The sequence below is a fragment of the Sarcophilus harrisii genome, chromosome 2 (genome assembly GCF_902635505.1).
Source record: "Sarcophilus harrisii chromosome 2, mSarHar1.11, whole genome shotgun sequence".
Taxonomy (NCBI): domain Eukaryota; kingdom Metazoa; phylum Chordata; class Mammalia; order Dasyuromorphia; family Dasyuridae; genus Sarcophilus; species Sarcophilus harrisii.
Window position 1 is genome coordinate 425,441,746 of NC_045427.1, and position 27,210 is coordinate 425,468,955.

General features: G+C 36.8%; 1 protein-coding gene across 9 annotated transcripts in view; it reads left to right on the plus strand.

Annotated features, from left to right (window-relative positions):
* PTPRT (protein tyrosine phosphatase receptor type T) overlaps nt 1–27,210 on the plus strand; it is a 1,282,972-nt gene that overhangs the window by 1,120,539 nt on the left and 135,223 nt on the right. For all 9 annotated transcript variants that reach the window (XM_031953982.1, XM_031953984.1, XM_031953985.1 and 6 more), the window contains one exon: nt 14,943–15,091. In XM_031953982.1, coding sequence (XP_031809842.1) covers nt 14,943–15,091 — 149 coding nt within the window. The remainder of the gene's footprint in view (nt 1–14,942; nt 15,092–27,210) is intronic.

A 27,210-nucleotide genomic window follows, 5' to 3' on the forward strand; every position in this document is an offset into this window, starting at 1 on the left:
CCCCCATCTTTGAATCCTCTTTTTTCTTGGCCAAAGACGTCCAATTTTTTCTTCCCCCCTTTTCTTCTTCCCCTTTTCTTTTCCCTTCCTCATTCCCCTTCCCCTTCCTCTTCTTTTTTCTCTTTGTCATCTTCTTCTTCTTTCCTCTTCCTTTTCTTTAACTTCTATTCCCACCTATATAATTATGGCATTTGAGAATTGGAGAGGATATCGGTAGTTAATTATTTCAAGCCATAAACATACCAAAATAGAAAAAAAAAACTCCACAATAGCTGACAAGAAATCATCCAACTTCTGTTTGAAATTCTAATTGTTAATTCTCTACATCAGTCCTAGATCGGACTCCTTGCTTCTACCTAGTTCGTCCTGGTTCTACCCTCTGAGCCAAACAGAATTAATGCTTCTTCCACATTTCAGCCCTTCAGATATTTAAAAATAGCTACAATACCTGCTCTGTTTTCTCTCCTCTAGGGTGTTGTTCAGTCATTTTAGTTGTGTCCAACTCTTCATAATCCCCATTTTGGGTTTTTCTTGGCAAAGACACTGGACTGGTTTATTATTTCTTTTTCCAGCTCATTATGCATATGTAGGAAAACTGAGTTAAGTGACTTGCCTAAGGTCAACATAGCTAGTATCAGGAAGGATTTAAACTCGTGAAGATGAGTCTTCCAGCATCCAAGCTTGGTGCTCTATCTGCTGTGCCATCTACCCAATCTTTCAATTGATCATTGTGCTTATCTTCCTTAAATCAAATCTTCTTTCATGAAGTTGTTCTTGACTACCACCATCTCCTCCTGCTCTGAAAGTGATCTTTCCTTGGTTTGAACTCCAGTCACATTGTGTATTTCTCTTTTGATGACTGCCATGTTCTAGGAAGTATAGTATAGTATATGGGCATAGTACTAGCTCTAGAATCAGAGGAGTCAGAAGCCTCAAACCTCACCACCAAAATGATTTTTGAGAAGTCACTCAACAACTCTGAACCTCAATTTCCTCATCTGTACAAGAGGAAAGTTGAATTGATTAGCCTCTGAGGCACTTTCCAGCTCTGGCCCTATTCTAGGATCCTACCTTTTATTTCAGTTCTTCATACTTACTCATAACTTGTCTCCCTGACAATTGAGGTGTTTTGAGCACAGGGACCATGTCTTATGAAGGCAATGTCATGTAACAAGAAGATCATTTCGTTTGATGTCAGTAGAAATTAATCTGGATTCAGGTAGTGTCATTTGCTAGCTCCATGGCCCTGAACAAGTGGCTTCATCTCTGAGGCTTATAAAAATGGATATTATAATCCTGACACTGCCTGGGTTCACTGGGTTGGATTCTGGAGATTCTCCTTCTACAAGTAAAACACTTTAGCAATGTGAGCTTTCATTGTTCATCTCAGCATCCTCTCTGTGACAAACAAAGGGCCTTATTCTTAAGATATACATGCTCCTGATAGAAAGGCAGAAGAATCAAACATGGCATCACAGGCCAAGGGCAAATTTCTGAGGTCTACAGGAGACTTTCTTCCAAATTGACATCCGATCATCAAATTACCCTCCCATGTGTGTTGCAATCTTAGTTTATGCATGAAAAAAAATAGAGAGGGGCCCATAATCCTTATTGGAATTGAGGATTCCAAAGAAAGTCCATTTTCACAAGACCAGAATTATGCTTTCTTGATGGATTGACCCAGAAGGTATGGCCTACTTGCCTCTAGATCCATCTAAAAAGCCAGAAAGATCTTTATTGCTCTAAGCTTCTGGATGGACATGGGTGCTAACTTCTTCCTCAGATGAACCTAGAGTTGCGTGATATATCTTCATTGATAATAAGCAACCACACTAAGCATCCTCCTCTCCATGCTTCCAGATCTGGTGGTCTTAATATGCTCTGCTCATTCTTGCTGTATTCAGGGTGGAGCTAGAGGCTAAATATGTTTGGAATGCTGGTGAGCAGTGTTGTACATGGAATCATGTCTGGCATGTGGATCTGTCCAGCAATAGGACTTATCCATCCAACACATGTTCTCATAATAGCATAGTTTAGGGGGAAGAGAGATGAGTAGGAACTCTGCTGCTTATTAGATGTGTGATACCAGGTTAAGTGATTTAAACTCTCTGGCTCTTGATTTCCTCATTTGTAAAAGTATAATTGGACTTCTTGTTTCAGCCGTGTTCATTGCTTTGTGACCCCCGCCTTGGGGGGTTTTTCTTGCAAAGATGCTGAAATAGTTTGTTATTCCTTCCCTCCCTCCAGCTCATTTTACAGATGAGGAAACTGAGGCAACGAGATTAAGTGACTTGCCTAGGGTCACACAGCCAGTAAATGTCTGAGACCAGATTTGAACTTGGGAAGATATTTGCCTAACTTCAGACTTGACACTATGTGCACTTTGACACCACCTAGCTGGACTAGTTCACCTGTAATTGTCTCTTCCAGCTTTAAACCTGAAGTCTTTGAAGTCTGATGTTCTTTGATTTCTGTCTTGTGTATTTGGACAAAGTGTGACTTTGAATGCAGAAGCTGCATCTATCTGTGTATATATAGCAAAAATTACCCAGGACTGAGAATCAGGAACCTGAAGATGTGTTCAAATGCTGGCTCAGACATTTCTTAGTCATGTGACCCTGATACTGAACTTCCCAATAAATGACACGGAGGCAAAAATTGTTCCATGACCCACTCCACGGAGTCGTGAGAAAGTACTTTGTAAACTTTAAAGCCCTATAGAGGTGTGAATTGTCCTTTTTATTTCTCTGCATGTGAGTGAAGGCTGAATCTGTTTTGCCACGGGTTTGTTTCTTTGTCCCTTGATTTATATTGTTATATTTTCAAAGAATACGTTAGCATCCGTTTTCATTTCCCGTGGCGTCTAGAGATAGCAGGTATCTTAGATCACCTGCTTTGTGTGGTTTTATTGGGGTTTTAGGCTTAGAAACTTCACATCAATCCTTGTGTATCACAATTATAAATGCTTAAAGTTAATGAACGCCGTCATGGCCCAATAAATAGAAATGTATCCAGCTGGAGAACAGTAGGTACGGGGAGTTCTGAGGAAAGAGAATACAATGAAATGGATGTTTGCTTTGTTTTATTTTATTGAATTAGAGAAAAAATACATCACTCATGAATAGCAAGCAGGGCGTATCTATGTCAGTGTGGTTCTGTCACGTTAATTAGGGAAAATAAAAATAAATTTGTCCCCTCAGAAGGTGATACATTTTACTTAAACTGTAGAATGATTTTTATGCTTAAATTACACAGATTTCCCCCACAAACTAGTTCTTTTTAGTTTTCCATGATTTTAAGAAACTTTTTTGTAAAGCACAACAACTTAAAAGAATATTTCATTGTCCATGTAGCTGCCAAATCAATATTTCTAAAAAGCAGACCTGACCAGTTCACACTTGCCCTCCATCACTCAAAAATCTTCACTGACTCTTTAAGCCTCTAGAATAAAAACAGCTCTCTTCCCCATATTTGAAGCCCCTTACTATCAGGTTCCCTGTTACTTTCCAGTCTTATCTAACATCATCTCCTATTACATAGTCTCCATTCTGTTTGAACTGCCAGAAAACTTTTTGCCTATCTATGACATTCCATCTCCCACCTTTGTATAAAGAGCTGCGGCATCTGGAATGTACTTCCTTCTTACTTTGCCTCATAGATCACTTTATCGGTGTTTGTATTCAGTCATTTTACTCATACCTGATTCTTTGGGATCCCATTTAGGATTTTTTTGGCAAAGACACTAGAGTGGTTTTCCATTTCCTTATCCAATTCATTTTACAGATGGAGAAACTAAGGTTATGTGACACAGCCAGTGTGTGTCTGGGACTGGATTTAAACTCAGATCTTCCTGACTGAGTCACCTATCTGACACCTAGTTTCCTTAAAAGCACAGATCTTTTCCTCTAAGAGGCTTTTCTGAATCTACCTCCAATTAGGAGTGTTATTTCCACTATGAAGTTACTTTGCATAACTCTATCCCTCCCTCCCTATTCTGGCCAGTAAAAACAGAAGTCCCTTTGGAAGCAGGTCCTGTTTTCTTGTTTTGTATTTGGGTCCCCTGGCCCAGCCCAGTGTCTTGCACATAATAAACAATTTAATAAGTGTTTGCAGAGTCGTGATTGTCAGGATGAACAGACATGCAAATAATTTGATCCTTTCTGCTATGGTGAAGGATGAGATTATAGCGAAAATGACCAAGGCAGAAGAAGAGCTATTGAGATAATCTCCCTCTTCCCTATAGCTGCTTTATATCTTATAGCCTTTGGAGCCTTTGTATGTGAGCAGGCCCTAAGAAAGGTATGCCCTTCATATCTGTCTAGTCAACTGCCCATCTATACCCTGACCCTCATTCCCCAGGGAAAAGGAGATTAGACTCAGGTCTTTTTACATGCCATCAGTCCATGGGGAACCTTCCCTTGGCTGCTGTGAGAAGTGTCTAATATCATTGCTTCTGGCAGTGACTCTAACAGTCAAACCAAACACTGACTTCCAAGAAAAAGCACAATCTGCCATCAGCAGACCTTCTCAAACCAGAATTAGCTATTGTTAGGTATGTTGTAATATGTTCTCTTGATATCATTAAAGGAAAAAGAAACATTTTTTGTTCCTTCTTATATTCAACCTGACTTTCAATAGGAGGAAAAATTTACTTACTGTCAATAATAATAATAATAATAATAATATTGATGTTTTAATATGTGTGTAAGAGTGTGTGTAGTATGCTTCCCTTTTAAAACACTTCCATAGGAGCTGAGATTTAGAACTAGAGAGGATCTCAGAAATTATACAGTCCTGACTTGTACATAGGAGAAAATCAATGCCCAAGTAATGATGTGATTTGTCCGTGTTCACACAGGAAGGAAGATGAAACAGAATTAGCCACAAGGTGGTGAAAGGGAATAGAGTACTGAATCAGGAGGATCTGAGTTCAAATTCAGCTTCAGCCACTAACTAGCTGTGTAATATTGAACAAGTCACTTCTCTCTGTTTGACTCAGTTTACTTATCTATAAAAGGGAACTAATAACATCTGTTTTACTAGACTGTTGGGAAAATCAAATGAAATTATATCTCAAAGTGCTATGTAAATGCTGTTATTATTTAGTTGCTCTTAGTGTCCATAACACTTCACTATATCCATGGACTTTTCTTGGCAAAAATTCTGGAGTAGTTTGCTATTTCCTCCTTTAGTGGAAAAATGTAAATGGAGGGTAAATGACTTGGCCATCATCACACAACTAGTAGGTCTCCAAGGTTGGATTTAAACTTAACTCTTTTTGGCTCCAGGTAATGCTCTTTCGAGTTTTTCCTAGCTGTCTCCTAAAGTGCTAGTTATTATCATTAACTCAAGCTCTCTGGTGGCATATCCAATGTCCTTTTTATAATACGATCTTTATTAAGCTCTCAGGATGAGCTTGGAGTCATTCAACAAGGTAATATTTTTCAGAGTAATATCACTCCCTCTCCTATATGCATTCCCAAGCTGACTATTGCCTCACCCATCATTCTAGGTTGAAAATGGTTCTCAGTGCTAAACAGGAAGAGAGCGGTGATAAGAACAGAGTGTAATGTGGGTGAATGTGTTCAAGTGACCTTGTAGAAGTATATAAAATTTAATAAGTGTACATTTTTTTGTGTTTGTCTTCAAAGTATCAAACCTCTAAGTACAGGATGGGGAAAGCTTGAAAATGTAATTCATAGGAAAAACAGCTAATAGCAAGGGGAAAACACTGGGTTTGTAATTTTTAAAAATCTGGTTTCAAATCTCTTTTGTGATCTTGGACAAGTCATATGATTTCTCTAGATATTAGTTTCCTCATCTTTAAAATGAGAAGGTCAAGTTAAATGACCTTAAGATCCCTTCTGGTCTAAACTTACAGTCCTGTGACCTAGTGGACATGAGTCAGTAAAATGGTGACAGTAAGGGTTCCCAGGGTGCGTTTAGGAGATCTGGGTTCATTCTGCTGGACTCTGCCCTAGCCACACCAACTCTGAAATACATTCATTATTCATTTCCAGAAGCTAAGTCAACTGAATCTCACCTTAAGCCAATGATCAGCATCATGAGAGGCCAGGATAACATGATACAGGAGGATCATTGGGAGGAACTAAGATTGCTTAACTTGGAAAGAGAATCCTTAAAAGGAAGTATTTGAAGGAGTAAAATATGAAAAGGAAAGCTAAAAAAGGGATGAGAAAATTTACTTCCTTCACTTTATCAGATGGGAAATTCTGGATATGGGCATTGTTTATATCAAATTTAGACATGGTGTTGGTTAGTTTAGAAGAAACTTTTTTTCTTTTTTTTCTCTCTCTTTTTCTCTAGTTGGGAAGGGAAAGGGGGAGGGATATATTTTGAAATAAAAATGATATAAAGAGAAAAACAGAAATAAAATATTAATTTTGATTTTTAAAATAAGCAAGGACAATTATATGTGTTTTGATTCATCCAGAATTAGAAGTAATAATAATTTTGTTCAGTTGTTTCAGTCACACCATTTGGGGTTTTCTTATCAAAGATACTGAAATGGTTTGCTGTTTCATTCCCCAACTCATTTTACATATGAGAAACTGAGGCAAACAGGATTAAGTGACTTGTGCAGAATCACATAGAAATTAACTTTCTGAAGCTGGATTTAAATTACTATCTTCCTGACTCTAGGCTCAGCAATATGTCCACTGAACCACTTAGCTGCCCACAGTGATAACTAGCTAGTATTCTTATAGCACTTCTCTAAGGTTTTCAAAGTATTTCACCAATGTTAAATTCAAATTTCACAACAGTCCTGTAAAATAGGTACTATTATATTCCTCATTTTACAGATGCGGAAACTGAGGCTGAAAGAGGTGAAATGCGTTGCTAAAAATCACATGGTTACTGTCTGAGGCAGAATCTGACTTTGGGTCCAGAGCTTGGCATTTCTGTCACCTCAATGCCATCTATTCAAAGGAGTTCATTGTCCTCTGAAATCCCTTACAGTTTTAATCTATTATCCCTGATGAGACCCACCTCCCAGTCAGTATTGTCAAGATTTAACTTAAGCAACAATCAGGAGCACCTCCTGCCACTGGTTTATTAAGCAGCTGATTCATTTCTACCAATTTGTATCTTGTGTCTGCTTAAATATTTGCCATTTGGTTGTCTTGGCAGACCGACTAACCAACAGATGGACATTTTGGAAGCTGCTTGGGAAGAGATTCTAATGAATACATATATAAGCAGGATATTTGACCTACAAGGGCACTTGAAGGTCAAGTGAACTCTTAGCTCAACCTTTTCCTTTTATAGTTAAAGAAAGCCACACCCAGAGATGGGAAATGACTCACCTGAGGTCATCCCAAGAGTTAGTGACCAAAGCAGGATGAAAGCATATATATCTTAGCCCCCAGGATTACCCACTGATAAACTGTATCAGTCCTTACATATAACTGTTGAGAAAGTCATAAAAGCAACATTGTTTACAGTTTATATGAGTCTGCATTAAAATGCACACACACATACACACACACGTACGCAAAATGTCTTTGAACATAGTTTCCATGATTGTTGTTTAAATAAGCAAAGGTATTTGTTTTTTCAGTGATAATGGAATCATTGGATCCATGAGACTTCTTTTATGCTAGCAAGAAGTCTGTGAATGTCAGGATTGAGGAGCCCTAGGTTGGAGGCAGAGCATAAGAATGCAGTAACTGAACTAGAAGAGACCTAGAACGTTGGAATTTGGAGAGGATGCACAGTATCATATGTTTATATGTGCTGTGTTTTACTTGTTCTATCAGCTTATCCTCTTTACACCCCTATGAGAGAGGTGCTATTCTTTATCCCCATTTTACAGATAAGGAGACATAGGAAACCTTTCCTAGGGAGATTAGGTGACAGTAGTCACTTAATGGTTGTATAGCTTATAAGTGTAGTTCTAATTTTTTTTTTCCTTGCTCCAAGCCCGGTGCTCAAACTCCAGTGTTGTAATAGCCTTCTCAGAACATAGAGTGACAGATTTGTCAGGGATCTTAGAGACTAATGGGTCCAGATTTCATTGTATAGAGGAAGAGAGGCAGGCCAGAAGCAGAATGAATGCTAAATTTAGAATCAAAGGACTTCAGAATGAGCCTCAGGTCTATCATTAATTATCTGGGTAACCTTAGTCAAGTCCCATATCTCCCTTGGGTCTGAGTTTCCTTCTTACAAAATCAGAATGTTGCCCTAGATGATCATTAACGTCCTTCCCAGCACTTGCTCTCTGTCTCAGTGATTCCAGAGAGAGGAACAGATATACCCAATCATGTACCCAGTTAAGAACCCAGCCAAGAGAGAATCCCGATCTCCATCCACCCAGCTCATTGCTCTTTCAATCAGACCATGCCATCGGATAAACTGATCTCACTTGACATCAGGACATGGAACCACGTCCCTCCCTCTACCCCAAACATCCTTTATAGAAAAACAAGGGCAAGAGTTACATCAGCTATTCAAATGTGAATGGACTCTGAACTACACTCATGGAGGGAATGCCCACATCGGTGGGATCACAGATACAGATATGCCATAGCAGTGGACAATGACTCTGGCCACAGCTTATTTTAGCATTTGCTAATTTATGATTTCATGTGAAAATCCATTCTTTCCTACATGAGGCTACTGACCCGGCACTACTGGACTTTAGTCATGACTATCTACCTTCTCATTCACAAAGGAAGCAACCAGGTCTAAGGGAGTTGTTGCCTTCTCTGCATTCAGCTATCACATGTGAGCATTGTGCAAAGATTAAGCATCAGAACATTTCTGTTTATTTTTCTCTGCCCTGGTTACCTCCTTGCAGCCTGGAAACTGTGAGGATCAATTGAAAATGCTTCTATTTTCCATCAAAAGAGCAGCCACTGGTTCTCTGTTGTCTTTTTGCCTGAACCTCTTCCAGCCAAAGTTGCAATCCATTAATTCATCCTTGATGACATTTTGACATTTCAATCAGTTCATCAGATGTTCCTCTTATGAGACTCTTTTGCCAGTGCCTGTCCAGTCTGCTGGGTGGTTCGAGATGCATAATACATGAGACAGACAGCTTTGCTAGGTGCTCTTTGACAGGCATCCCGGTTCCTGCGGGTTGCACTTTCTCAGTAGTCCATAGCTGGCTAGCGATTGACACCAATACTTTCATGGCATTTGCATCTGGATGTTCCAGCTGTTGTATTTGTGGGAGGCTGGTCAGTGAGGAAAACATGAGCCCTGTCACTAATGGGATGTAGCTGTGCCTTGGAAATGATTTTACTGTGCAATTTGAGGCACAAAAAGAAGAATGTTCTCAAACATATCCAAAGACTTTTTGGTCCAAAAAATGCCTGCTTCACTTTAGGCGGGAATCACAACACAAGCATTTGGAGGGGTTTGAGATAAGACTAATTTAAAGGTAACATATTGACATGGAAAGAGCACTGGATTTCAAATAAATCAATCTTTGTGGCAACAACAACAAAAACTAATAATAATAATAGCATTTATTAATAACAAATTATTAATACATATAGTATTGATAGAATATTAAAGTTTGCAAAGCACTTTATATATGTTATCTCATTTGATCCTCACAACAATCCTATGACGTAGGTGCTGCTATTATTCCCATTTTACAAAATGTAAAAACAAAGGCCCAACTCTGCCATTTAATAACTATTTTATAGTGGGCTTCTTCTGAGCCTCAGTTTCCCTATAACTTTACAAGTGCATTTTACAGGATATAATAATATTTAGCCCACAGGAAGCATTTTTAAGTGTTTAAGTACAATAGAAATGTCAATCATGATTACAATTGTAGAGGGAAAAAATCACTCTAAAGATAGAGAAGACCTTAGGAGTCATTTATTTAGTCTAATCTCATTTTAAAGATGAGGAAATTGAGGGCCAGGGAGATTAAGTAATTTGCCTAAAGTCACATGGGTAATATGTGGCAGAGCCAAATTTTATCCTAGGTCCTCTGACTCCATATCCATTGCCTTGACCATTGTATTACTTTACTTCTTATGTGATTGGGGCCTGGACACTGGGAAGGAGATGTCTAGAATGATACTTATGTGCAACTAACCTAATGCTTTCATCACTTGCCTTTGCTAATTTTTTTACTGAAATCAGAGAAGAGAATCAGGTAGATTACAAGAGAGAGAATTCAGAGGCTGTATTCTGGTGTATGTATATGTGTGTGTGTATGTATGTGTTTGTGTGTGTCTCCATGAGTATTAATACTGTATCTATGGGTTATGTGTATTCTGCAATTTCATCTACAGATTGTTATTATTGTTCAGTTGTTTTAATTGTGTCTGAGTCTTTGTGATTCCATTTGAAGTTTTCTTGGGAGAGATATTGGAGTGATTTGCCATTTCCTTCTCCAGGTCATTTTACAGATGATACTGAAGTAACTATGGTTAAGTGACTTGCCCAGCTATTAAGTGTCTACATAAACTATTACTAAAATGGTAAAGAGAACTTTTCCAAGTTCAGAGTATTTTTTTCAAAAAGAAAGAAAAGAAAAGGAAAGAATTGAAAACTAAATCTTAGGGGATGTCTCCAGTTGGAATAATATGGCAAATAAAGAAATGAAAAGCAACATAAGAAAAACTCTCAGTTAAATTTGGGAAGAGGCTAATGACCAAGGTACTTGGGGGAAATTTTTTAACCTATACGTGTTTATCAGACCTGTTGAGGTAAGGCCATCTAGTGAGAGAGAAGAAAGGAAGAAAGAAGAGATCCAGAACATTTACTATGTGGAGCATGGCAGGGAGTCACTCTAAGAGTTGAGAGCCAAGCTGAAATTAGTTTGAATTAATAATGGGCCAGGAAAGAATAAGAATGGGCAATGGGGGAGATGTGATACAGGATCAGAGTTTGGTATGGCAGACATGGCAGAAGGCCAAGAAAACAAGAACATTGAATGGTGGTGAGATCAACATTGAATTAGCTGGTTCTCAAGTCATGGCTAAGTAGGATGTTTGCAGTATCCAGGAGGTGGGTGAAATAGGGGAAAGACTGAAGTCCCAGAGAGAGGAGAAAATAAGTTCAGTGCATATGGGAGAGTGGAAAATGCAAATGGGATGTAATCTAAAAGGAAGCTTGGTTTCAATAGACCTGGGTTTGAGTCCCAGATGTAGCATTTACTAATGATGTAAATTTTACACAAGTTGCTTAGCTTCTCTGAGCCTCAATTTCATTATCTACAAAACAGAGATAAAAAATCTATACATCTCACCCTTCATTCTTTTCAGAATCATTTTGCACTACTCTCTCCCTCCCTTGTACTCTACATTTCTGTCCTTCCTGATGCTCCCTCAATATAATATTCCATCTCCTATTCTGTGCCTTTAATAGATTGATAAATGTCTGAAGGAATCTCATCTGAAGGAATATCATCCTTTCCTCAGTGTCTGAAGGAATTTCTTCCTTTCCTCTTCGAATCACTTAATCAAGGAACTAAAAGTTCAGCTCAACTGCTGTCCTGAAAACAGTGTTGTGTTTTTTCCCCTGGTTTCTCCAATTATTAGTTTTCCTCCCTTAATTAAAATTGGCATTTATTTTGAATATATTTTGAATTTACATATCTATCTGCATGTTGTTTTCCTCTATTAAAATGTAAACTCTTCAAAGATTGAGATATTTTATTTTTTTTAAACCTTTGTATTCCTAGCACCTGACGCTCATTTGTGCTTATTGAACTGAATTAAATCGATCTCTCTGAGGGTTCTAAAGAAACAATACTAAAGTTCTTGTTACAAATATTTCCAGATGTAAATATTCCAGGACACAAATTGGGCTCAGATAGGATTTTAGTGCTCCTGCTTACTATCTTTATGCATATGTCTTTTACTAGAATTTAGAATTGGGAATATAACAAAAAGATCTGGATATTTGGATCCAACAAGATCTAGAAGATGCTTTTGAATTAAAGTATTTAATGTATTTTTATAAATGTCTTTGTTGCTATCATATTTTCTATCTCAAGCTGGTTTCTGTCCTTTTCCAGTTTGGTGATTAACTCAGCTTTTTGTTTTTTATTTCATGCCCTTCTTAAATGGTATGAATGAACAGAACTGGCTTAATTGAAAATTTATTTTTCATTCCTCTCTCTCATCTTATTCCAAACTGAACTATGGGGATCCCATAAGGCTTACTCATTGTTAGTGAAAACAAGTGGTAAATATGGATTCACCTATAATAGCTGCTAGAATTTTACAAACTTTTGAATGTCATACCCTGATCAGAGTCCAACATTTTGATATCAAATTGTCCTTTCTAAAAAATCCACCTTATTTCTTCTTAAGTCACATTAACTTGATACCAGAACATCTAAAGAAAAAGAGAAAAATGTAGCCATACTACCAGATAGATCTTCAAACACTCAGCCATTCATTGTCATCATTCATTTACCAAATAACTACTCTGGATTTAGGCTAGATACCTACCATCTTGCAGAGCACATAGTAGATCCTTAATAAATGCTTTTTGAATGAATGAAGATAAATGATTAAATAGAAGTCTTACCTTCTTTGTTGTATATTTGTTGTAGCTATACTTTACCTCAAAAATTAATAAAAAATTTTGAAGCCATTAGATAATCATTAAGTTTTTGCCTTTTCATTCAGAAATATCTTAAACATGACCATACCACATTATTTTTCCTAGAACCAAGAATGGATTTATTCCTCTAGAAGCCAATTATTTGTGTCCCAGACCAGGTTCTCCATGGAATTATATAATGTGCCAGATAGGTTGGTCAACAGCTCTACCTCTATCTAGGAAACACTCAATTTGTAGTCCCTATTCTTTTCTACTTTGGTAGTTATCTCCTTTTTATTTCCCACTGCAATAACAGAACAGAACTGGGGCTGGAGCAACGGCGCTATAATATATCTTTTCAAATTCTTGATTAAGAAGGTCACATATACATTTTTAAACACTACTTTCTGACAATAAAAGAAGAATGAAAGTTTCAAATGCCACCTTAAACAGAGATATGCATTATTTTTTCACTTTGCCTTAATGACTCCCTTTGACAGGACCATTTCTGGACTGATGTGTCATTTATGAACAGTGGTTTCTAAAACATGGCTCATCACAGAACAGGACATCTGTATGATGTGGGTGATAGAATTGCAGTGAAGCAGAAAACACTGGATTTAAGATTGCCAAAAGATCTGGGTTCAGTCCTTCACTCTGTGGGACTTTAAACTCTTATAAACTTCAGTGTACTCTTCCATAAAATGAGAAGAATGATACTTACACTTGTGTATTTCACAGAGCTGGGAGAACAAAATGGAAAGATATATATGAAAATGCATTGTAACTCAAGAGTTTTTATTTAAAATTTATTTTATTTTTTGAATTTTTATTATTCATTCTTTTTTTCTAGTTTAGCACATTTATTTAACGTCTGTTGTATATAAGAGTAGGCTCTAGGGTTATGGAAAGAAAATAAAACAACCTCTTACCTCAGAGAGCTTACAATTTCCTGGGGGAATATTGCAAATACATGAGTAAGTAAGTACACAATAGGGAGTGAAGGAAGAAAAAGAGAGATTAGACAAAGTGCTCTAGGAATATTTAAGAAAGGAGAAAGAACTAACTGGTAGGGATTCAGGAAAAAAAATACTTAAAGGAACTGATACCCAGGCTGAAACGAAAGATAATAAGGGATCTGAAAAGTGAAGATGAAAAGGAAATTGAATATGGCCTGTGAGAATGCACAGGTATAGGAAATGATATGTTGACTTTGGTGATCAGCTAGCAAAACCAATTTGGTTGGAATGGAAAAATGAATGAGGTGGGGAAGGGGACTATAGAAACAACTGGAAAGTCAGATTATGAATAACCTTAAATGAAAGGCAGATAATGTATATTTTAACCCAGAGACAGTTGAGAACCATGGAAGGATGTTGAGTATTTGTTAACACATGTTTAAAATTCAGTAAAGGAATATAAGGCAAAAGTTTGTAAACAGGCAGACCCATCCTTCAGTATTCTATTCCCAAGTGACCTTCTTGCCAAAGCCCTTTCTTTGTGGCTATAATCTTTGTTTTGTATAGGTAGGAAGCAAAGTCAGGTTCTTCTCTGATACAAGTTAATAAAAAAAATCTTCTTAAATTTCAGATAAGATTTACTTATCAAATTCCATTCATGAGAACTGGATACAAAAATATATGCCAAATTAAATAGTAATGATAATGTAATACTTCAAGTTTTACAAAACCATTGTCTTACAAGGATTCAGTGGAGTAAGTAATACAAATATTATTCTCCTCATTTTGCATATAAAACCTGAGGCTCAGAAAGGGAACACTGCTCCAAGTTATAATTAGTGAGATTGACCAATTATAGGATGGTTTGTAAAGAATCACAGAGATCAGTTAGTTCAATTTTCTCATTATAATGATGAAGAAACTGAGGCATAAAATGGTCAAGTGACCAAAAGGTCATTTGATCACTCAAATGGTATATAGCAAAGCCAGGAAAGTCTTCTTCTTCTCAGTTTGGTGCTAGTGCCATTATATAATACAAACTTGATTCTTTTGACTCTAAATTCAACATTTTTTCCTTTCTAATCTCACTCAGAGAAGCCATTAGTCCTCAATACCATAAGGTTCCCCCCCCTTTTTTTTTGAGAGTGAATATAACAACAAATGTTGTGAAAGGCCAAATGATACCTTGTTTGGTCCTCAAGTATACATTCCACTCGTGGTTATTGACCTTACAAGATTCAGCAGTCCCTAGAACTTCTTCCTTACTTACTCCATCCCCAAAGGTTCCCAAGAAAAGTCGCCATTTTTATTGTTTGCATGAACCTTGAATGTGAGTCTAAGCTCAGACATACAAAGAGTTGAATCCTTCCTGCTTTTGTTTTCACCTTAATCCAGTTGAAGAAAGCTGACCATGGTTTCTCTTCTCTTAAAATTACCTTCAAGGAAACTAGCCAAGAAACAGAAGGAGACTCAGAGCAGCACCCAGAGGGAGATGGGGCCTGTGGCAACAACTGACAAGACCACCACCAAGTTGAGCACCGCTAGGAATGAAGAAGGCTTTTCCTCCAGCACTCAGGATGTGAATGGATTCAGTAAGTAGAACCTTCTATGATCAATAGCCCAGAGTGTCCTTCCCATGGCACCATTATGTCATGTCTACTGAAAGACCTTTTCAAAAAGAGCCAGTGTTCTTGATAATGCTGATACTGCTGGAGATTTCAAACCTTCCTTAAACCTTGTCTATTGTATATTAGAAAGACACTGGACATAGAAACTATACTTTTAGGGTTCCTCATTTCTAAAAAAACAAGTGTTACTATATTGGACGACTTGCCATTTAAGGGAGGGCGTGAAAATTAGAACACAAGGTTTTGCAGGGGTTAATGTTGAAGAATTGTTCACGCATTTGATTTGAAAAATAAAAAAGCTTTAATAAAAAAAGAAAAGAAAAAGCTTTAATAAAAATGAAAAAAAGTGTTAAATACTTGTCAATTAATGCTTTGTAGCAGGTTCGGTCCTGAATGAAACAATTATAATAATTATAATATGATAATAATTATTATAGAATAGCTAAGTGGCATAGTGGATAGAGTGCTGGACCGGGAGTCAAGAAGATCTATCTTCTTGAGCTCAAACCTAGCCTCAGACATTTGTTAGCTGTGTGACCCAGAACAAATCACTTAACCCTATTTGCCTCAGTTTCCTCATCTGTAAAATGAGCTAAAGAAGGAAATGGCAAATCATTCTGGTATCTTTGTGAAGAAAACTCAAATGGGGTCACAAAAAGTCAGATGTGAGTGTAACAACAAAAAAGCAACAAAAATAATTATCATAATAACTCCCATTTCTATATTACTTTATCATTTACAGAGTACTTTATTCACAACCACCCTAAGAATTAAATGATGCAAGTGTCATGATCCATTTCATAGGGGAAAAATCACAAGCACCCAGGGATTATGTTACTGGTCTTGGGGACCAATGAAAAGATGTCTGTTGAAGAATAGACCCACCTGGGTTGGTGCTAACAGATACAGCAAAGATAGGAGCTATCTTCAGAAGCAATTTGTGCCTAGGCAGGCTTCTACATAGTAGTGATGGCACATTTTCCCAAGCTTATTAGAAAGAGAAATAATCTCTTTCTTTCAATTCATTTCACTTCAGCAAACATTTGGAGGACAGCTTAACACGTGGCATAGTAAGTGGCATAGTAAATAGAGTTCTAGACTTGGAGTGAAAAAGATCCGCTTCAAACATTTATTAACTATGTGATTCTGGGTAAGACCTTAACCTCCCCTGGCCTCAGTTTTCCCATCTACAAAATGGGGTAATAATAATAATTACCCTTATTTCATTGAGTTATTGATGAGTCAATATATATAAAGTGCTTTGTAAACCTTAAGAACTATATAAATGCCAGTTATTATTTCCTAAAGACTCTTCTTTGTGTAATATGTGCTAGATTTATGCTTACAGAATAAGAAGCAAATAGTCCCTGCCCTCAGTGAAAGGATGAGGAGAGGTAAGCAATAAATACAGAGAGGAGTAAATTTAAAATATTTACATAATAAATACAAAGTCATATTTGGCAAAAGAGCAGAAACAAGAGTATTAGGAAAGAGTTCTTGGAGGTGACCTTTATTGGAACTTTGAAGGGCACTTGAGGTTTCAGGGTCTTAGCGACATGGAAGGAAAACATCTAAAGCTGGGGATGGGGGAAAGGCTACCTAGGCAAAGCCACAGAAGTAGAATGTTGCATCCCGGGCTATGGTGAATTTAGCACATGTAAGTGAGTGATGTGTAATCAGCTTGGGAAGATAGATGGGAGCCAGATTGTGAAGGGCTTTTAGTGCCAATCAGAGGAGTTTGTATTGTGTGCTCTTTTTATATAAACAAAAAACCTTTTTCCTCTCCCTGCCCCCACCCCTTCTGGCTTCCCATTTGTCCTTGTGTCCATGGAACTCCAGATCTCCGCTTTCCTCAATCTGCCCTCTTGAGCCAGTTTGCACTGGGATAAGCTAATCCTTCCTGAGGGGCTTGTGTCCTCAAAATCATAGTGAGGAGAGGGGGCCGGGGACAGGATCCAAACAGGATCTTTTAGAATTTGGCTACAATACAATCAGCTTGATTCCATGTTCACTGGAGTCTTGACCTACTCTTCACTCCCACTAACTGGCCTGAAGTTAACAAGGATTAAGTCTCATTATTCTGCTTGTTTGACCAGAATAACAATAATGTCAGTATGTGTAACACCATCACATTTTCACATTCCAAAACTTTGTAAGGAGGTTATTTTTATTCAACTTATGTGTTATCTGTGTGGTGCCATGGAAAAGAACCTTGAACTTCAAGTCACAAGGCTTGTTTGATTACTGACTTTGTACCTTACTACCATGTGTGTCCCAAAGCAGTCAGGTAACCTCCATGAACTTACATTTTCGCATCCAGGAGGCTGGACAAGAGTATCTTCCAGGTCTCAACCTCTTGTCATGATTCTCTTATCTCCTTCAGGAAGCCTTTTCAGATATTAGGACTCTGTCCTTTATCTTCAAATGCCACGTGCATACTTATCTGAAGCTTACAATTTCTGTCAACTTACCTGATAAAATATAAACTCCCTGACTGTTTTCATTTTCTCTTTTATCTCCAATCACTAGCATAATGCTTGACACATAGTAGGTACATAAAGGAATGAATGAAAAGTGTTTATTGAGCATTTACTGAGTGCCAGTCATTACACCAAATATTTGGAATAGATAAACACCAGCAAAGCAGTCCCTGTGTTCAACAAGCTTACATTCAAATGGAAAGATAACAAATATAAGAGAGTAGTGTTCAAGGAAGGGAGTTATAGTCTGGTTAGTAAATGGAATGACAGGTTAATCTATGGATGGATCTTTTCTATGGCAATAGAAGTGTTGATTTGATTGTAGTTTTTAGATCAAGAGGCAGAAAAGTGAAGAAGGGTTAGGGTTAGGGTTATGTATTTACAGAAACAGAGTGGAAAATGATTGTGTAAAGATGACTCTATATGGTCTCAAGGAATGCCAAACCAAGTGATACATTAAGTACTTGTTAACTTGAATTTCAGTGAATGAATTAAGTGGCAGGAGAGGGTGTGGTTGGATTTATAGATACATAGATATAAAGTTGAAGGGAATTTTATAGACAATCTAATTGACAGATGAAGAACTAAGTGACTTAGTCAAAGTCAAACAGGTAGCTTTAGCAGGTAGATAGGAGGAGATTGAGAAGAATGTAGAAAAGACAAACAAATAAAAGAGCCATGTGAAAGGAATAGAAAAGTAGGGTTGTATTACCAATGACTTCTATGATCCAGATGTCTATAAGAAATATTTACTTGCTTTGGTTATTTATTTGGATAAGTCATTAAATCACTCTGAACCTCAATAATCTCATATATAAAATAGGCCTTGCTTGATCAATCTAAAGGTTTGAGAAGGTAGAGGAAGGGTATGAAAGCACCTTGGTAAATTGACAAAACTTCCTCCAAGAACTGCTTGGTCAAGGACCAAAATCAGATGTAGGCAATTTTGTGTATATTTGGTCCATGGAGGATTTTGTTTGCCATGAATTCCTGGCTATTTTTTTAATGAATACAAAATGTGATCCAGTAATTTCAGGTGGTTTTCCCCAAGGAAACAGTCAAACAATGAGCACAAAAAAAGAAGAAAAAAGGAGGAGGAGAAGGGGAGATTAACCTCTCCTTCCCACCAGATATTTGAATATATGACTTCAAAATGTCTTGTTCTTAAGAGACTTTCCAAAGACTGAGATATCAGAAAAACTCAAAAAAACAAAAAACAAAAAACCTCAATATGGTGCCCTGAACTAGAGCACAGAATATACTTAGTAAGCATTTAATAAACACTGACTATACAGAAGGCACTGTCCTGAGCCCTGAAGCTACAAGAGAAACTGTAGGAACAGTTGAGACTTTTCCAAACCCCATCCCAAGCAGAGGATCACCCTGAATACACTACCAAAAAAGCAATATGGGATTAAAGCATGAAAGGGAATTCCATCCAATTGCATTAGGTGTCTGAAGGAACCAGAGTCAACCTATCTAAGTAAAAAATTATCTTGATTCAATTTACTGGCAATGGTTGGGGAAAAGTTTTAAATCCAATGGCTGATTTGGTATGCTCATTAAGACACTCCACATGCATTTGAATTAAGTAAAGTTTCAAGAGTCTGCAGAATATTTGGTGCTGCCTCATCAGACATAGTACAGAAATGATACAGAATTTTTGTGTGTGTGTGTGTGTGAACCCTGGAATGTATCAGATGCCTTTTAGCATGCCCCGTGAAATCATTTTGATGAATGTTTATAAAAACTTAAGCAATGCTTGCTCTTGAAATGTAGAAATTGCTTCTGAAATTACCTTGATGTATATCAAATTGAATCTATTTTTATGGTATTAGGGAAGAGTGTCTGATTTCAGTACTGGCAGCTTTTGGAGGCCCGGAGATCTTGTGTAACAGTGAGAAAAGCCAGATTATTCTGCAAACTGAATAATTGTCACTCCAGAAAAGATTAGGGGAGAACATGCCCTGAGAACTTATTTCATTATTTCCTATGCTGTCCCCAGCCTAATTGAAATTCTGCTTTTTACTGGGGAGGGGGTGGAGAGGAGGGTGCTTGCTTTTGGTGTTATTTCTGCTACAAAAATCCTAAGAATTCCAATGACCTCAATTCCATTGTATCACTGAAAAGCCCAGAAGTCATCATAGATGTCCCCAATGGCCCTGTTGCTTATTGCTCTTGGTTTGGGCCCTGTCCTACACCAAGCCACAATTTTGAAATTTTTCCGATGCTTGAAGTCAGATGTTTGTTTGTTTCAAGGACCAGCAATTGGGCATTGGCTTTTATTCAGCAAAATAATTGTTTTTAATTGTCATCTACATTTACTTTTATTACTTCACTATAATTTCATCATAAAATCATATTAGTAAAGCTGAAAGGGACTTTAGAGGCCATGTAGTCCAACTATATTATTTTGTATGATAGAATTTTGTATGAGAAAACTGGGGCCTAAAAGGGCCGAGTGACTTGCTCAGGATCACACGGAGAATAAATAACAAAGCCAGGTCCTGAATACTCCAAATACAATGCTCTTTTCCACTGTTCCACAGAATCCAAAAATATAGCATTGTGTGAGAAGGAGAAAAAGGAGGCTAATATTGCTGGATCTCCTGTGCCTCTGTGTCTGTGTGTGTTTGTGTATGTGTGTACATATACATATATGAGAGTGAGAAAGACAAAAAGACAGAGGCAGAGAATCAGAGAGAAAAGCTTGCACTAGTGAAAGGAGTTTCTAATCCATATGAAATCATAAATCATTCAGGCATATGTATATAGAAAACATCTTCTTTGTGTCTTGCATACTGAGTATCATCTCTTCTTTATTTATTTTCTGTCCAAAGAAAAATACTTTGAAGTAGATCTTTGTTGAATCCCAATTAGTTGTGTACTGATAGTTGGTTTGGGGGATATTTGTTTTAACAGCTTCTCTGGGATAATATTTGACTGATTCCCCTGAGATTTCCAGTGGAATCAAAGAGCTTATATTTGAAGGTAGAAGGGGCCTTGGAGACCTCCAAGTCTAACTCTTTCATTTTATAAATGAAGAAACTGAGATATAAAGAAAAGGTTGGTGACTTGTTTAAGCCCATGGAGGTGACAGAGACCATATTCAAACCCAGGTAGACTATCTCCCTACCTATTTCCTTTTCTGATACTTTATTCCACCTCATCAAAAATGAGGATGATTAGGTGAGAAACTATTACATGGCATGAAGCAAGTTGCAGGCATATAGAATAATGCAGCAAATTATTGATAATGATGAAGAATTGGGTAAGAGTGGATTGGAGTGTGTGCATTTTATTATTCTAGCATACAGATATCTAGTAGATCAGAGAAGTCATATGTGACAGCAGAAACAGCACTGGATTTGGGATCAATCAGAATTTCACATTCTATTTCTGCCACTTAACTAGCTAAATTAGGAGGTTTTAACCTTTTGTGTGTAATGCACCCTAAGCTTCTGAACCTATTCTTCAAATGATGTTTTTAAATGTGAAAGATAAAATGTGTAGGATTAAAAAAAATGGCAGTTATACTTAAATACAATTGTCTTTTTTTTAAGTTCATAGACCTCATAGAACCCTGCACTATATAGGGTCCATTTAATATGTTTTATCATTTTATGAGCATCAATTTCTTTATTGTAATACTTTTGGGTGGGGGTGAGGCAATTGGAAATAACTGACTCATCCAGGGGTCTTAGCTACTAAATGTTGCATCTGAGGCTGACTCCAAGCCAGTGCTCTATCCACTATTCCATCCAGTTGCCTCTCAATTTCTCATCTGTAAAATAAGACTAGTTAGACTTGCATTGTTTATGTCATAAGATAAATAAGAAAACAAAATATGTGTATTGTTAATTTGAACTTTATTTTTCAACTTGTAATGATCCAAGAGTTACTGTGAGTGAAAAAAATCAGCTATCAATGAACAAGCATTTATTATGTGCTTACTTCTTTCTAGGTACTAGGGTGACCTTATTGGACCAATATTTTAGGAACAGCACTTTGGCAACTGATTGGAAAGTGAACTAGATAGAGGAAAGAGTCCAAGCATATAGACCAATTAGGATCATGTTAGAATAATCAAGATGAGATGAGGGCCTAAACTATTCTGATAGCTGTGTGAGTGGAGAGAAGGAGATGATGACAAATCTCATAAAAGTAAAAATGAAAAGATTTGACAACTGATGCATAAATTTCTTGAAACTTACCAAGGCTCCTCAAATGACCCATAGCAATTCATCACCAGACCCATCCATATATATGAAATGTAAATGTAATGTAAATATGTAAAAAAAAAAAAAAAGACAATTCAAATAGATGGGGCCTGCAAGAGCTTGGGCTCAAGGAGCCTTCAAGAACCAGGGCCACTTTTATTCTGTAAAGAAGGCATTTGTGAAGGATAAATGTCAAAGTGTGTGAATCAGCAAGCAGAATTTTATCCTTGATTATTCGGGGTGGGATTTATATAATTAAATTAAACTATGAGAAAAATGGACTGAGACATTTCTTTAACAGAAGACAGATATGATTTTTTAAAAAAATAATGAATCCAATTCAGCCAGAACATAAAGCTATTTCACAGGAATACATAAGGCTTTTGAAAAAACTTCCTTCACTCTTTTAGGCCTTCAGAATTCATCCATTCTAACATAATAAGGGATGGATTTGTGATTCATTAATATAGGGAATTTCCTGAGAAGGAAAGCCCCTCTACAATAACAATTTAGCAGTTTCTCAGCCCTTTCATTGTTTTAGAAAATTGCCTAGAGGGCTGAGTAGCTATATGATTTGCCCAGGGACACATAGCACATGTGTCAAAAAGTGGAATCGTGAGCGTGGGTTGTCCTGGCTCTGAGTGCAGCTCCTGTTCTACTCTGCCACCTAAGTGATCCTAAAAAGCATGTTCCTGGGAAGGCCCAAGCCTATTCTGGGACTTGGGAGTAGGTAGGTAAAACAAAGAATACATGACGTTGATGTAACTTCAGGAAGATTTCAAGAATTTCCCACTCTCTCCCTCTTTCTCCCTCTCTCCCTTTCTTTCTCTCTCCCTCTCCCCTGTCCTCTCCTCCTCTCCCTTCTCTCCTCTCCTATTCTCCCTCTCTTCTTTTCTCTCTCCTTCCCTCCTTCTCTCTCTCTCTCTTTCTCTCTCTCTCTCTCTCTCTCTCCCTCCCTCCTTCCCTCTCTCCTTCCTCTCTCTCTCTCTCTCTCTCTCTCTCTCTCTCTCTCTCCTCTCTCTCTCTGTCTCTGTCTCTCTCTCTCTCTCTCTCTCTCTCTCTCTCCCTCTCAAGACAAGGAAGTTGAGGCCTATAGATCTTGTGTGGAAGACTTAAAACGTCTTAAAAATTCCTCTTTATATCTCTGTCAAATCAAGAAGTGTAGTGTTCTGGTTAGCTTTCTGGAGGTCTTTGGACCAGCCTTCCTTTCAGCAGAGTAATTACCATGAGAATAGCCAGGGATAAAGTCCAAAAGTATTGTCTCCTTCACAGTCTGTTCTCCTTGCTTGGGCCGGGGGCTAGCTTTCCTGAGGCCCTTCAGACTAGCCTTAGTCTCAGTGGAGAAATGAAGGAGGACAGGCAGCCACCACAAAGGTGGAAGATGGAATGAATCTGTCTCTTGGTCCCTGCTGGCTGTTATATACTCTATTATAATTACATCATCATAGGTGTGAATCTTGTAGAACTATAAGTACTAAGTACCTGTACTGAACGAGAACTATTAAGCCCCATGCTAAACTAGATAACCATTGTCTTATTAATTCCACTTAGCACCTTGTAAGAATCTTTGTTTCAAGTTCAGAGTTCTGGCCCATTACAAAGAAGCATTTAATAAGTGCTCACTGCATGTGTGCCAAGCATTATGCTAAACTGGAGATACAAAGAGAGACAAAAAATGGTCCCTTTTCTCAAGGAGTTCACATCCTAATGAGTGAGACAACATCTCTCTGCCATATATACATTATTCATATATATATAATATATATACTTACATATATACAAATATATATATATATATATATATATATATATATATATATATACAGAGAGAGAGAGAGAGAGAGAGAGAGAGAGTGTGTGTTTAAGTTGGAGATAATTTCAGAAGGAAGGCATTAGCTGCAGAAGGGTCCTTGCAGAAATTGAGGTTTTTATCTGCTACTTAAGAGAAGCAAAGGAGCCAAGAGGTGGAAGTGAGGGGGGAGAGCATTCCAGACATGAGGAGCTGCCAGTAAATAAGTATGAAGTTCAGTTATGGTGCATTCTGGCAAAGAATCTAGTATTGCCACATCACAGAGTACATGGAGAGGAATAAAGTATAAAATGACTAGAAAGGCAAGCAAGAGACAGCCTGTGATGAGTTTTAAAACCAAACAGAATTTTACATTTGATCCTGGAATATAGAGACCTACTGGAGTTTTTGAGTAAGAGTCACAGTGTCAGACCTGTACTTTAGGAAGATAACCATGGTAGCTAACTGAAGGATGGAATGAAGTGGTAAAATCAGGGAGACCAAATAGAAGGCTATTGACCTTCTAAAAAATGTTTCAATGGCTCAAAACATTTTCTTTCCTTTTTGACATCATCATCAATAATCCTTCCCTTCCCTTGAGTACTAATATCTCTCAATATCCCATGGATTCACTTGATTTCTGTTTGATCTTTTCTAATTTTAAAGGAATCTATTACTTAGGTAAGGTTTGACACCTTCTATTCGAAACTATTTATTTCCTTCCAAGTTTTTCCTCCAAAGCTTTTGTTTCATTGTTTATATCTTGCTTCATTTCTCTTCAATATCTTTGTCCTTGTGAAAAATTCATTTTTTCCTCTGCATTTCCTTGAATGTTATGAAATTATTCTCTCCTCTGGTTAGTTTTTGAATTATGTCCCAATCTCTTATAAATCTTTATTGGCGTCTGTTGCCTTCTTGTGCTCACTCATCTCTCCAGACTTATTTCCTCAAATGAAGCTGTGTACCAGGTCTAGGAGTAACCTTTTGTTGCCATGTTAACATGGTGGAATGTCTAGACCTAGATCATCTGAGTCGTTATGCTGACTTGTACCTTCCAGCATTTCATTTGAATCTTTGAAGTTCAGAGTATTGAGAGTCTTGAGCAAGTCCTCTGGGCCATCTAAGAGTGCTAGGGAGTTTGAATGCCTTGGACCTGGGTTATCCTGCTGCCACACGTTGACTGGTCAGTGCTGTTATAGTTGTTTCCAAGATCCCTGCCAAAGGTTACCAAGTACCCTAGGATTTTATCATGGGGGCTTTCCATTCTTGCTTCATGCATATATAAAGCCTTTTAAGCCAACTGAGATTTACAGGCATCCTCCTTTCCTATTGGCTTTGAGCTTCTGGTTACCTTTTTGTGAAGTTTTACATGGAAAAAAGAAATTGTATTTACACTGTATTTCTTGATTGTTATTCTATCTAAATCTAAAATTTTAGATTTTTGCTGGAATAAGTCTTTTAGGACTGGGTTCCCTGCCTCCATTCAGGCAGCCATTCTAACCAGAAGTCCTTCCTCAAAATTCTTATAAGTCATCACTTATTCCACTATATCTATTTATTAGAACTTAATTGGCTTTCCCCCAGTCAATAGGAATTTACTTTGCTTCCAGTTCTTTGCCAAATTTTTTTTTAAATGATGATGCTAAGAATATGGGATTTTATTTCTATATTTGACTTCTTTTGAAAACATGCTTAGCAGTAGAACATCTAGATCAAAGGATATAAACATTTAGCCACTTTGAAAGCATAATTCTAAATTGCTTTCCAAAATGATCAGGATAATTTATAGCTCTACCAAGTATGTTTTAGTATGCTTTCTTCCCACAACTACTCTAGTGTCAACTATTTCCATCTTTTGTCATTTTTGTCAATTTTCTAAATGTAGAATGAACTCTTAGAATTCCTTTGATTTGTGTTTCTCTTAGCATTAGTGATATAAGTAAATCTTTTACATAATTAAGATTCCTTTTTGAGACCTGTTTATTAATATCCTGCTGCCATTTATCTTTTAGGAATAGTTATTTGATATATATATATATATATATATATATATATATAAAATAGTTGTGTTAGTTCCTGGTATATCTTGTACATCAGAACCTTATCAGTTGTATTTAATACATAGATTCCCTCCTCCAATGGATAATTTCTCTTCCAAACATAGTGGCATTCACTTTATAAGATCAAAATCTTTTCAGTTTCTTAAGATGATCTATTTTATCTTTTTGTGATTGCTTCATAACTTGTTCAGTTAAGATTATTCCTCCTACTCATAGCTGTAAAATGTAACTGATCTGGTTCTCTTCTATTTGTTGTTATGTTGTGACCTGTAAGTTGAAATTGTATATACATTTTGAGTTTATTATGGTATTTGGTATAAGATATTCATCTTAATCTAATTTCTGCCAACCTGCTTTCTAGTTTTCCAAGCAAATGTTATAAAATAAGTTCTTCCCCATGTAATTTGTAGATTTATTGAACATTAGGTTATTGAGCTAAATTGTTTTTGATTCTTCCTGTCTAGTTTGTTCCACTTATCTATGTTTCTATTTTACTCAATAGTTTTGATGATTACTATTTCACAGTATAATTTGAGGTCAGTAATTGCTATTCTTCTTGTTCTACTTTTTTCAATATTTCCTCTGAGAGTGTAGATTTTTTTGTTCTTCTGAATTAATTGTTATTGTTGTGTCTGATTCTATTAAATATCCATTTTATAGTTTTATTGATATAGCACAAAATCTGTAATTTTTGTTAAATTTCCATTGTCCAGAGAACTCTAAGGAGTACCATAAAGAGCTCTATAAGAACTAACACCTCCCAGATTTTATTGGAGAAAAAAAGCATTCTGGTTAAGATATACTAGCTAACAAAGAACAAAAAAGTCAATAAATATTTATGAAGTAACTGTTATGTATAAAAAAAGAATAGTAATAACATCACTTCTCAGGGTCATTATAAGGCTCAAGTAAGATCATATCTGTAAAGCACTTTGAAAACTTTCTATCCCTATGTGAATGTGAACTATTACTAGTATTAGTTTCTCTAGGTTGTATACATTTTTTCAGAGGAATCACAATTTCAGTTCCCAAATTTTTTAGTTCCTGTTTAATTTCAGATGAAATTAGCAGTCTCAGATGATTTTAGCATCAACATCATAGAAAGTAAAATGTTTTAACATTTTCCAAAACTTCACACAGTTAACAAAAGCTTTTGTCCAGGAATGATATGTCCCCAGATAGGACCTTAGTGAAAGATGAGGATTTACAACTCTTGCTAAAAAGAATCAAGTATAAAGAGGTAGTGAAAAAAAGTGGACATCAAGTTGCCTGTGGCTTTTTTAACCAGCAGAAGAAAAGCTCAGATAAAAATTGTAGTTTTAGTAGTTAAAAAGTATAGTAGGTAGCAGAAAATTTCAGAATTCCCAGGAAGTACACTAAACAGTTTTTATTTCATTTTATTTCACCCCCAAAAAATAATAAAAAACTTATTTTAATAAAAAAATATTTTTGTTTTTATTAATGACAAGATTGATCTGTGGAGCATAGGTTTCCCTAACTGTTAAATCCTTTGATGGCTGTCATTAAGCTATGT